General features: G+C 40.0%; 1 protein-coding gene across 1 annotated transcript in view; it reads left to right on the top strand.

Annotated features, from left to right (window-relative positions):
• Positions 1-3006: 3006 nt before the first annotated feature.
• The window catches only part of tox3 (TOX high mobility group box family member 3), a gene marked incomplete at its 5' end in the record, with an annotated part of 40745 nt that continues 31093 nt past the window's right edge, over positions 3007-12658 (top strand). The window contains one exon of the mRNA XM_080843201.1: positions 3007-3108. Within this exon, the coding sequence (XP_080699327.1) occupies positions 3007-3108 (102 nt within the window). The remainder of the gene's footprint in view (positions 3109-12658) is intronic.

Raw genomic sequence — 12658 nt, 5'->3', positions numbered from 1 at the left:
TCTCTAGGTCACTATAGTCAAATGTGAAACTGACAAAAATTTGTCATTTTCCCTAGTGTTCACAGAGAAGCCTGAGTATGTGTAGGCCATCCCCCATTAATTTATCTGGCCCTGGAGTCTTTAGGTTTCTTTAGCTCCTGCCAGTGGAATTAAATGAAATGAGTAGCTGGACAGATCAGTCTGTGAGTAAAACAACAATAGTCAGAATACAGTTAATGATCCCAGGGGCTGCACAAAGTCATAAACTGTAAAGACATCCTTTTACTTTTTAATTCCTCTGCCCCCTGTGGTCATTCTACGGAAGGCCAGCATGCTGTTTCAATCGGGAGAGCTGTTTGGCTTGGCTTGCTGAACACATTCGGCTTTCAGCTCTTTTTTTCCTGTGGCAACTCTACTCACTGCATATGTAGTTTTATGTAAAATTTTGCTCAGACATGTTTTCTGTAGTGTAAAAAGAAAATGTCAAGCTTTTTGCAGGTAATGTCTTGAACACACAATGTTTGTTCTCTGTAGTACAAAACGATGTGGCTCCGGCTTGTTCAGTTTTCTTTATCTTTTGAGATCCACGTTAAGGTTTTTTATGTTCATCATTAGCTGTATAAAGGTTGTGTTTTTACTGAAATCAGGTCTTGCCACTGTACATAGTCTTATAAATAAATTAGTGTATTAATAACTTAATGTCACTGTTTCATGGATGTCTATGCTTCAGTACAAGTAGAGTGGTGTTTCCTACACTGATACTAGTCCTCTTAAAAGTGAACTTGACCAAATAACTAAAAGTTTTAATGAACTTGGCAGTACAGTATCCTCCGACTGACTAAAAGCACAAATAAAAGCCTAACCTCCTAACCTCTGAACTGAGTGCAGCTAAAAGAAAGGGAAAGTTAAAACCCAGGAAAAGCCAGTGTACAAGTTTTCAATCTGGTTTTAAAAGTGTACAAGCAGGGAGCATGTAACATAAAAGGCAAGACTATTCCATAATTTGGGACCAATGACAGTAAAAGCTCGACAACTCTTTGATTTAAAAATAGACCACGGTAAAAACCACTAAAGGTTTATCGGAGGACCTTCAACTCATTGATGGAGTAAGGGGTCAGGGGATTGGAAATATAAAATGGAGCTAGTCCATTCACAGTCTTAAAAACAAACAATAAAATCAACCCTGGACCTCACTGGCAGCCAATGTAGTTCTGCTTAAACTGGTGTAATGTGGTCAGACTTCTTGGTCTAAGTTAAAAGAATAGCTGCTGCCACTTTTTACTTATTAAGTGATGCTTGGCTTAACTCTGAGTATAGTGCATTGCAATAGTCCAGTCTGGAAGATATAAAAGCATTTACTACCTTCTCACAATCTTTTTGGAACAGGAAATGTCTCACTTTAGCAATTATTCTCATCTTGTAAAATGAAGTACTAACAACCGAACGTATCTGCCAAATTGTGTGTCAAATCTGTCAAATTTTTAATCTGAGTAAAAATAACACCCCAAGGCTATTACTACAGACTTTTGGTACAGTATGAGTGGACCAAGCACATGACTAATCTCAGGAGACCAAAGATAATAACCTCTGTCTTATTTCCTTTAAGCTTCAGGAAGCTATTACCCATCCAGAGTTTAATGTCTTACAAGGCAGTCCAACAGAGGTTGTCAATTGTCTTATAAATATAATATATTTGTAGTAATGTATTATATATTTGTAAAAGAATAGTAGTAATATATTTGTAGTAAGTAATATTAATTAAAAGACGTTCAGTTGTCCTATGCAAACATGTTTTGTAGTACCAATTCATATGTTGTGTATTCAGAAAGAGGAAGTTCACCATTTACATGTAAATTCCACCTGCAGTACTGGAGTCTGGTGAAGCCAACCATGTGATTACTTGTGCATCAGTTCATGCAGTATCTTGTATGTTGTAATACTACTTATAATACTTAGATATTTGATTACTCACCTTAAGCAGGTTTCAGTATGAAATAAAAACAGTGACCCGTTTCTATTGCTGGTAACATCCTTGGTGTGATAATGTGATTTTTTTTGTTGTTGTTGTTGTTTACGGTGTAGACAGTTTATACCATGGGCCAAATTTGGTTTAAAAGATTGTGATGCAATTTGTGATTACATGCCAGTCCAGTTAAAACGGTAGAGGGTATCAAAGTCTGAAACCTCTGTATCACAGCAAACTAGTGTTACATGAAGTGTCACAGTTGTGTATCTCCCAGAACGGGGAGTGGCGAGCGGTGCCCGGGGAGTGGTCCTAGTTCTCCGCATGTTTCCCTTGTTCATTATGCTTACAAACTGAGCGCGTCAAGAAGTGGTACGGAGCTGATTGTGAAGATTACCTTAAGTCAGTTCAGTGCACAACGCCATTTGAAAACTACGAAAAGGCAAAAACCTAGCGGGACAACCTCATTCCGCACCGTCGGTCCCCTATAAAGGGAATGCTTTTAAATGAAACTGGTGTAATCGCAGGACAAACTTCTCCAAGTAGCAATCAAACTTTAAAAAACAAGATACGCATGGACCTGACCGGGCAGAAGACACTGCTATCACTATGGGAGTAGTCTGAAAGAGTGTGCGTTTCAGCGAAAAGTGGTTATTTTGTCGTTCGTAATAGTCGCCGTGTATTTTTCCATTTTGTTTTGTGGCACACCAACGGGCAGGACTGTGGAGTCTCTTTTGCCGGTCGCGTGGCTTCTTTGTGTACAGCTGCTGTCTCTACGTGCATGCTGAAACACCGTGGCCTGGAACAGAAGTCCCAATCCTCGAGGAAAAGGTCTAACATCACACAACTGGTATTAGGCTTTAAATCAGGAGCGCCAATTAACGCCAGTGAAAGAGGATTACCTAAACTTCACACTTCGTTCCTTTCCCTTTCCCCAAGCTACCCCGCACCGTCCCGACCACAGCTCGCTCGAGTCTCTCCATTGCTTACTGCGCGTGGATTGTAAAAAGAGAAAACAAATTGAGCTCAGTTCATTGTACAGCTGCGCTCTACACCGAAACATCATGGATGTACGCTTTTACCCGGCTGCTGGAGGGAATTCTATTCCTGGAGATCCACAGAACCTGGATTTTTCCCACTGCTTGGGATACTACAACTATAATAAGGTGAGATTGTAGCTATATTATTCAGTTTGAACTGTGCACTGTGAGTATTTGGGGACTCGCACAACGCATCTGTGCTGGAGTGAAGTTGTGTTGTATTCTATACGACAAACCGACGTGATCACGGATGCTGGGCTTGATAAGGCTTGATATTTGACATGCTGGCCACTTTGGTTTCATCCTTGTTTATTTCTGTAGTGTACAACAATTCCGTTGTAGAGTTCGTAAACGTCCGATGGCCTCGATGCTCTGCTTGTAGACTATCTTTCGGACGTAGAAACTTCATTGGCACTTCATTATGGCATTGTTACATTGAAAGACTTAACGCTAGGTCAGAGGGACTTCGTTAGGGTAGGTGGAAGTGCAAGAATTAGCCTATGATGTCACTTGGGGTATTATAACATGCTCAAATGCATTGTAACAAATGGACTGTAATTAGGGAGATAGATCGGGAGTAGCCTATGTTGTAGGTCTAAGTACAATATCTAAGCCAAATTCTAATCTTGTTCGGAATGGTGAAGGGGCGTATTTGAAACTTACGGCGTGATGGTTATATTTTGCGATACATGGCTATTAGATACACCTTACAGATCAAAAAGGTACCCTCAACTGAGAGCGGGTTTAGGTTGTGTTTGAAATCGATAGTTTGAAAAGACCCCAAAACAAAGACCTGTCGATAGGAGATCTCATATTACAAGATAGTGGCACAATTCTAAGGGGTGTTACAGCTAAATTATTATGTTCTTCGTGATTAGTCATCAGTTATAACCAACTCATAATACATAACAAAAAGCGTGTCGTCAGTGGATATTCGGCCAGAGCAGGTCCTCACTAAAGTTGAAAGATTAACAATATGTAGTAACTTCGTTCGAGCTGTTCCATACTTTTGTATTCGCATGAACTCGTCGACAGCGCCACAAGCCATTTCCAATGTGAAATTGTAATAGGCTACACCATAAATAAGAGTGCGTTTGAGTAGCCTATGCGGGCTATTGCCTCTTTATGCTGATGTAGAACCTACTCTGTAGACATGTAGGTAAGCATTTGTAAGATGTCAAACTGTATTCAAAAGTCGTTGCATCAGTGACATACAAATGGCTATCAGTATTACTACCCAGAAATAGAGGTGTAGTTTATCATGTCATTCTGTTTTTTTACGATTCTTTGTTAACAAATACATCTACTTGTTTGTTCAGCAATGTGCTAATGTGAAAGTTATAATGGTTTTGTTAAGCTTGCATAATGAGGCCTTGTGTGCAGCTTTTGTGAGTCCTAAATATTTTTTTACCCTCCAGTATCTTAATGTGAACCATGTTTAATTTCATGTTGGCATGCATATGCATGCAAGACTGTATTAACTTGTCATAACCTACTATATTAAAATAGTCATTCATTAATATGTGCTGATGAGTTTATAATATACCATATATTCCTGACCCCATGTTAAGCATTCGTTCATTGTGTCATACTTTCATTTTACCATGTGATCTGGTAATCTGGTGATCAAAGTAATCTGGTGATCTAGAGATCTGGTGATCTGTGTTCACAGTTTGTCTTGGGAGGAATGTAAAAGTAATATACATTTCAGGGTATGTGTTGAGTTAGCACATATACATGGTGTGATCTGTGTGTGTGTGTGTTTTTGGGGGGTGGGCAGCAATCATAACAGCTGAAACTGATCAAAAGGTCTTGTTGAGTCATCACATCATCAGCACACCTTCAAGAGACCACTACATTAATTACCCCAAACTGTCTAATCAATCTTACTGTCTCAAAAGGGATTTGGGGATTTGAAATGGATGAAGACAGGGAGGAAGTCAAACCAAAGCAATTAGTCACTCACATTATATGGCCAGTTAGCATTGTCTATGTGTTGTTTTCTCTTTTCCATGCAAAATGCAGTTCATATTTTGACATACAGTATATCTGTCAATACTTGTTTGCTACTGGGATGTCAACAGTTGCATTGCATCATTCTCAAAGGGTTGTAACCTGATTGACAGCTAAATGAATGTACCTGGACCTGTTTTTCAAAATATTTGAGAATTTGTAACAAATGCAAAGTCACAAGGAGTAATTCAAACTTAATGAGGTTCTACATCCAAGGATAACAAAATGCCAATAAAAGTATGTGGACGCAAGGCCAAAACTACCTTCTTTGGTATAGATATTGTAATGGATTTAGTCATTGAATACATGATAGTGTTGCTCTTTTTGATAACCTCTAAGCAATCCATTAATTCTGATACATGAAAGGTAGCAATAATTCAGGTTGGAAAGGTCTGTCCTTCTAGATTATTCCCTTAACAGGCCATAACACAAAAGAGCAATGTTCACCATTCCCACAGAAAAACCCTCTCGTTCAGTGATTACTTTGGTGTTTTTTTAAATTGGGTGCAGTCTTACATTCTACCAGAACTCAATTTATCTGGGTAATGGCTGTGGTTTTTACTGGCGCTTTGGTTTATACAGAGAACATGTGGTTGTAGTCAGTGAAATTTACAAGAGAATAGCTTTACTTCTGAGATACTTAAAGGAATACTTGCCCATATTATCCTGGACATACCATGGGCTTATTTTGTGTGACTTCATTGTGATGAAATAATGTATACTTTACATAACTTTTTTGAAAATGTAGTATGTGAACCTACAATACGACAGTTATATAGTTCAGATATGTAGCAGTGAAGGGTTTAGAAAGACATTTCTTGCTGCACTAAACGGCCCTTTTCACATGAGCTTTCCTTAACAGGGACATATATTTTCTTCAGTTTGAGATACTCTTAAGTGCTGCACTGCTGAATCAGTCAAGGCAGGATTCAATAAAGACAGTTGTCAAGGAGCCATTAAAACCTCCAATAGTGCACCAAGTGCACTTGGTTGTATCTTTAGTAAGTGAACTGCTGTACACTCTCCTAACTTATGAAGATGCTTGTATGTTCACAAGCACTCAATATTTTGAGAACTTATTTTCACTTCTAGTTCAGTTTAAGTCAGAATGCTCAGTATAAGCCAAATTAGCAGGTGGAAAGCCATCTCTGTTGTTTTTCTCTCTCGAATGATCACTGTCATTTGCTTACACAAGCATAGATGATTCTCTTTGTGGAGTTTTCTCCATGACAACCTCTTTGGACTTTGTGTCAGGAAGTGTGTACCACGTAAGATTTATCATAGCAGATGGTGCCTGTAAAAATATGACAAATTGCCTCTGAAATTCTGCACAGTGCATGCACTAATGTCCTCTCTTTCTCAGGATTAGAGCATACCAAATAAATAAAGGAGGGAAAAATTATATAAAAAACACGTACTTGATGTCAACATGGAGCTGTACCAACTGTTATAGTAAAACAATCCAGCCCCCTCCATTGTTGGAAGATTTGTGGATAGTGTAACATGCAAGGATGGAGCAAGCAGCTGTGGTTATCAAGGGATGTCAGAGGGCCCCCCTGTAAACGCTGCCCTGGCACAGACAAAAGCTTGATTGTGAAGACTTTGGTTGGCATTGTTTCACGCCTCAGCATGGAAAACAAAGCTAAAAGGAACTACGGAGGAGGCATCAGATATGTTAAATTACAGCCTCTTCCACTGTAACTCCCCCCCCCCCCCCAGGCAAACTCACAGTATCCCCACTTCCAAATCCCCAATTGCCTTCTTTCACCTACCCCCTGTCCGTTGTTCTGAGCCTACTTGGTCTTCTCATTCCTTTGTGAGATGAGGATTGAAAGGGTTAAAGTCCTCTCCAAACACTGAGCTACACGTGCAATGCCGACAGTGTACACAGCTGGTGCCATTTCATCACACACATTCTAAACATATCCAAACACAACTTTAAATGGAGGTACCTTGAGAAGCTGCTTACTTAGTTATTTTCAAAGCTTGATTGATGTAACCAAACCTCCTTGCAGAAGCTTTTTTTCCACTGTGGAAATGAATACCTGTTTTGTATGCTCTGAACCAACCCTTGTAAGTGGACTGTTTTATCATATTTATTAAATGTGCTTTCACAAGGGAAAAAGTGAACTCCTTACACCCTTTTCTGTTATTCCAACCTTTCAACCATGTAAGGTTAGACTTTGAGTCAAACTGAACTTAAAAAACCCAGATGTGTGTAGATCGTCTCACCAAACATGTATTTTCACATTCATTAGTGTTTTTTCCCTCCTTTTTCTTTGACCACACCCCTTAGCTTCTTTTAACCCCTGTGAAGGAAGAGCTTCCTTGACAACGCTTGAACAACAGTGACGTTGCCATGGGAGCGGTGCTTGGACACCTGAGTGATAATGTATATTTGCCTTTGTAAAGGCACAAAGATATTGGTGGCAAAGGAACAATAGGATACTTGCAGAACTGAAATGACATTTTAGGCTTTCATAAACAACAAGAGAGGACACCAGATGCAGAGGCTGATTAATCATGAAATGGGCTCCTATTTTTGGCCGACAGCACTTGTTGTTTGAAAGCCGGGCTATTGTATAATGTTTTTCAGCCTTTATGTCATCAGCGCTATCGTGTTCCATAAAGATGAACAGATATAGAAATTGTTGACATCAAGACTTGTGGCCGTGACACCCGCAGTGGAGTCTGTTTTCACTGGATCTGCAGTACACACAGTCCACTAAGCTGACCTTCATATCAAATCACACTCTGATAAACGGAGGCATGATACTGTTTCAGCCCACCACATCTGTGCAAAGCACTGAAATAAAATCCAATAAGTTGCTTCTGTTGTTGTTCGTATCGATCCATTTTTTTGTCTTCTAGATCAACTTGTGTTCTAATGTGATTGTACCCCTCAGGACAAAGGACTCACTGTTCTCTGAAACAGCTGAAGCCAAGCAGGCTTATTTTACTGACAGGCCATGAGAGATGCAATGCTGAACAAATTGGTAGATGATACTCGGTTCCCCTGTGGTTGTAAATGACCAAGGCCATTTTGCATGCAGTTGAATTAATAAATCTAACAACAAACCACCCCAGAGGGTAGCTACCTATGTGTATGTATGTCCGAATGAAAGATTTAGAACATTACCTGTAAACAGTGTTAAAAATACCAGTGCTTCTTAATATAGTCACACACATATAAATGCCCTAACTTAAAAAAAAAAATCTTCTTTCCACTCCACTGTTGGGAAGCGGTGAGATAGCCCTTCTGTGTAATCTCGATAATGCGGATCAGGAATGTTGCTGCTGAATATGTAAATCTTTGGCTGACACAGCCCATTAGCCTGATCAGATCTCATAAAGAGCATGTTTAATCTCATGGCAGGCCATAAATTGACTAGGCTTCTTTTTCCTCAAACAACAAGCAAAGAAGCCTTTGCTTAAAGAGAATTTGGAGATGTGAGACGCATGTTTTGATATACTCTGGAACCTTCTGACAGGCCTCCTACAGTACAGTGCATGGTGCCAACACGTGTGACTGCAGTTTAGATAAGGGGACTGTAGCGCTGAAGAAATGGTGTTAGGCTCGGTGTCGTATTGCAGCCATTTATCATGACACACCATCAGTTCTTCAGTCCACTATTTATTATACCACTCTAACACATCTGTGTGTGTTAGAGACAAGAGCACAGAAGACAAGAAACATTCATCAGGAACAGCTGAAATAGTCACCAATCTCTCTTTGAGAACATGTCAAACTAAAATAAAATGACTTCTCTATACACATGGAGCAGGTCAGTACATGAACTACAGATATAATGATCAGGAAAATTATTTCAGGGTAGTATTCTCCGCTCTCATTTGATACCATATTTGTTGATGTATAAATTTGACACCCAAGGTATTCCATCGATTGATGTAGAAAAACACTTAAACCCAGCCATAGCAACGATTTGCCAAACTACCGACCTGTTTTATAAAAATGTATTAAATTCTAATTGGATTCTCTCTCTTTCTCATATGTGACCTTTATATCTCTTCAGTTTAAAATATGGTTACACCTGGTATAGCCATCACATCACTACCATATGTTAGGCTGTGTTTCAAGACCTGCACATATTTCTAAACACATGTTGAGTTAATTGAACTGTATAACAAAATAGTTAACTCAAATGGTTAGTCATGCCCTTACTGCAATGATCTTTTGGCAATTCTGTTACACTGGGCTCTGCTTTCATTAAAGTCTTAATGGCCTGAGAAAGTAGAATTTTATTGTTCTCAACAGGAAGTAACCTGAGATTTAAGAGCTTTCGTTAAGACAAAGCCATGATAATGGAAACCCTTCCTAGCCCCCGGGTTATAGACCCAAATTTGCCCCAATACTCACTCAACACACGGGGGAAAGATTTTCCTTTTGAAGCCCAAGAGCCAAATGTTGTCTTGTCGTTATTGGCATAGGTTTATTTTTTTCACCTCAGTTATATTTATGACTCATACTATCTACATTAACAGTGTTTTTCCTTGCCCAGGCATTACTCACTGTTTTGGTATTAATTTGTGAATGGGCCCACCACTGCCCTGAGTTCTCATTATTGAGCAGCGTTTAGCAGGGAAATACTGAGGTCTCTGATATTACATGTCGGATGAAAGAGAATCATACTGTGGTGATTATTTCATTAGTTTCTTTGTTAGGCAGGCTGTAACCGAGGCACACATTCCCATAATGCTTTGTGCCACCAGGTTGTCCTTTAGGGAGTGACAATGGCAGCAGGTGTGCAAATATTCATAAGGCTCACTGAGCAAAGAGCCCTGATAATGGGGGTAAATATAAGGCTTATTTGAATGTTCAAATAGAGGGCATATTGAAATGAACCACCAGCTACACCATACTGTTCCTCAATAACAGTGCTACTTTATGTTTAAATCGCTGCGCTGGTGGTGGAGCGAGAGCAGAAAAAAAAAATCTCATAATTTAAAGGGACTTGGCCATTAGCAAACGGCTCCTGTTACATGTTTATCGCCCCTCGTCAAGCCCATCACAGAGATTTGCCTATCTGAAAGGTGGTCCATTCCAGCTGGAGTCAATGTTATGGAAATTGGGCAACCATGTGTGTTTGCCATTGGTTTGAAAGGTCACAGACTAAAGATATTATAGATCTGCCCCTGTCCGCCAAAGATCATAATATTCTCTATGGCAACAGCGTACTGCTAGTTCAAAAATCTGCTAAGGCTGTCCCACTAAAGTATTAACATCATGGCATTCAAAGTCATCTTCGCCCAATAAATAAAGTTTAATAGTTTTCACAAAAGCTAATATAAGTGGGAAAAGCACCATCACAGTCTGCCAGATTTTAATTGGATATTTTATAGAAGTGCATTAGGCTGATAAGACTGAAGCCCTTTGTTTTCCCCAGTATTGTAATTTGACATAATTTATGTTAAATTAAGTGGTAGATCTTTCTCAGTGAGGCAGCTGCACTGCTGGTCTCCCCTCCTCAGCGTGTGGCTATAATACTGTGTCATTAGGAGACTTGATCTTTACTCCACATTATACAAAGACTTATTCTGTTTACAATATGCTTTTCCTCGCTGTCTATTCGGTTGAACCACAAACGCTGATCTATCTGACAGTCCTGCAGTTTGATCTTTTTTTAAAGTAAACAGTGATGCTGTTGTTCACTTAAAGCCTTGCTTGCCCCCGAGTGCTGGTCATAGTGGAATCAAATTCTTAAAACCAACTGTAGCTATGGGCGACTTAAGTAAATCAATGGAAAGTAAATAAATACCTAAATAAATAGAAGGCTGAGATATTAAAGAAGAGGAACTGGATGACCAAAGCATTTGCTCATGGGTACCGCAACCTTAAAATGGAAAGTACCCTACATATAGCATTGGATGACATTTTCCATTAGTTCCATGGAAAGTGGAACTGTGTTCAGAGTATACATTTTCATCCCACTGCCAGTAATTTTGATTTGATAGCGTATTGTTTTGGGGTACATTTATAGATTATTTTCATTAGTGAGCAAAAATACAGACAGACATTCAAAAGGCATAAAATCAACAGAGGAAAAGGGAGGGAAAAAGTGAAAAAGCTCCTGTCTCTCAGCCTCTAGACATATGGTTTCTCTCATACCGGGCTCGGCTCTGATATTTATTTCATACGCATATTAAAACCGTGGAGTGGTTGCTTTGTAGACAGTTTCCAAAAATTGTCCAGTGATTGCTTCATTGCTGATGTGATTTTTACTGGCCTCAAAAGTATCTTTAACAAAACAAAAAAAGTGCGAGCGCCCTTTCCCTCTGGATGTAATTGAAAGTTAAGTTTAGGATGTTCTAATAAAGGTCCCATTAGAGCCACATTGCAGCTGGCTTCCATCTGCTCCCCCAATGCCGTATTGATGTTGAGGGAGGAGACCCAGAAAGTCACCCTGTATTTGGCTCCATTCCGCTTTTGTCCTCTCTTTATTTGAAGCCATTCAGGTGGGCTTTAGAGGTGCCCACCCCCCCCCCCCGATTGTTTGCTGAAATGAAAAGCAATAAGAGCAGGCGACGTGGTGATTTGTAGGTGTTGTGGCAGTCCATTTTACCTTACAACTGTCTAGGAGTCCGAGTGAATTATCAGGTCCTCGCTTTCCCTCGGCTGGTATTCTGGACATGAACTGGACTGCTGGTGAAATCAATGGGAGGCAGGGTCTGGTGTTTCAATAATTCTCCATAAAGAGACTTGCAGGATCTACAGTACTGCCCTATAGCTCAAGCGTATTCGGTTGCTTTACAGCATGTCTTTGGGGCTGTAGGGCACTGCAGATGGAGATGGATCTGCTTTTACAGGAGATTCTGTGGGAGATTTCCTGTGACAATTGCTTTGATTTCCTTTACTAAACCTGACATAAATTCCCAGCCAATCAACAGTGACCTAGCTATTTTATCTTTTGATATTCTCACAAGACAGAGAAACCAAGCACTCATATATAAATATATTTTTTCTTCTTGAATCCTCTTGCTCCTGAAGGAGAGAGGTAGAATGATTACATTGTATAAGAGACATTACAGGCAGTTGATTAAAGCATTACTTCAGAGTTATCCAAGGTTAACCGTCCATAATGAAAGACTGTGAAAATAATGATACGCTGCATGGTTTTATGAAAGCTGGTGGCCATTCAGCCTGGCTACTCTGACCTTCACAAGTCACACGAGCTAATCGGAATGAGCCCCCTTATCACAGCCGTGTTTTCAGGAAGATTCCCTCTGCCCCCGGCATAAGGTTAGGAGACAGTCACTGTAAGGCGCTTGATGCTGCAGTGTGGACAGGTGTTAGGGAACAGTGTGTGTACACAGACAACCCCTTGGCTTCGGGGAGTAAAGTTTAGACCGGCCTTTGAAGTGTCTTGCACTTTCCCTTTGTAGGAAGATCAGTCACCCCCTCACACTCTTTTAGAATTGGAAGTGTGCGTCTTTAAACAGGGAAATATTTATTTCAGTATATTTTCCCAGATGTCTGTCTCTCTCTCTCTCTCTGGCTTTCTCTCTCTCTCTCTCTCTCATGTTCTGAAGGTAGGATATATCATTGCTTGTGCAGCAATGCCTTAATACTCTTCAAAGTCAGAGCCAAAGGTGAAAGCCCTGCTCCATGTCGGACAAACATCTTCGCTGTGCGTCGAGATCTCTA

The sequence above is a fragment of the Sprattus sprattus genome, assembly GCF_963457725.1.
Source record: "Sprattus sprattus genome assembly, chromosome: 8".
Classification (NCBI taxonomy): domain Eukaryota; kingdom Metazoa; phylum Chordata; class Actinopteri; order Clupeiformes; family Clupeidae; genus Sprattus; species Sprattus sprattus.
This window is presented reverse-complemented; position numbering and strand designations above follow the sequence as displayed.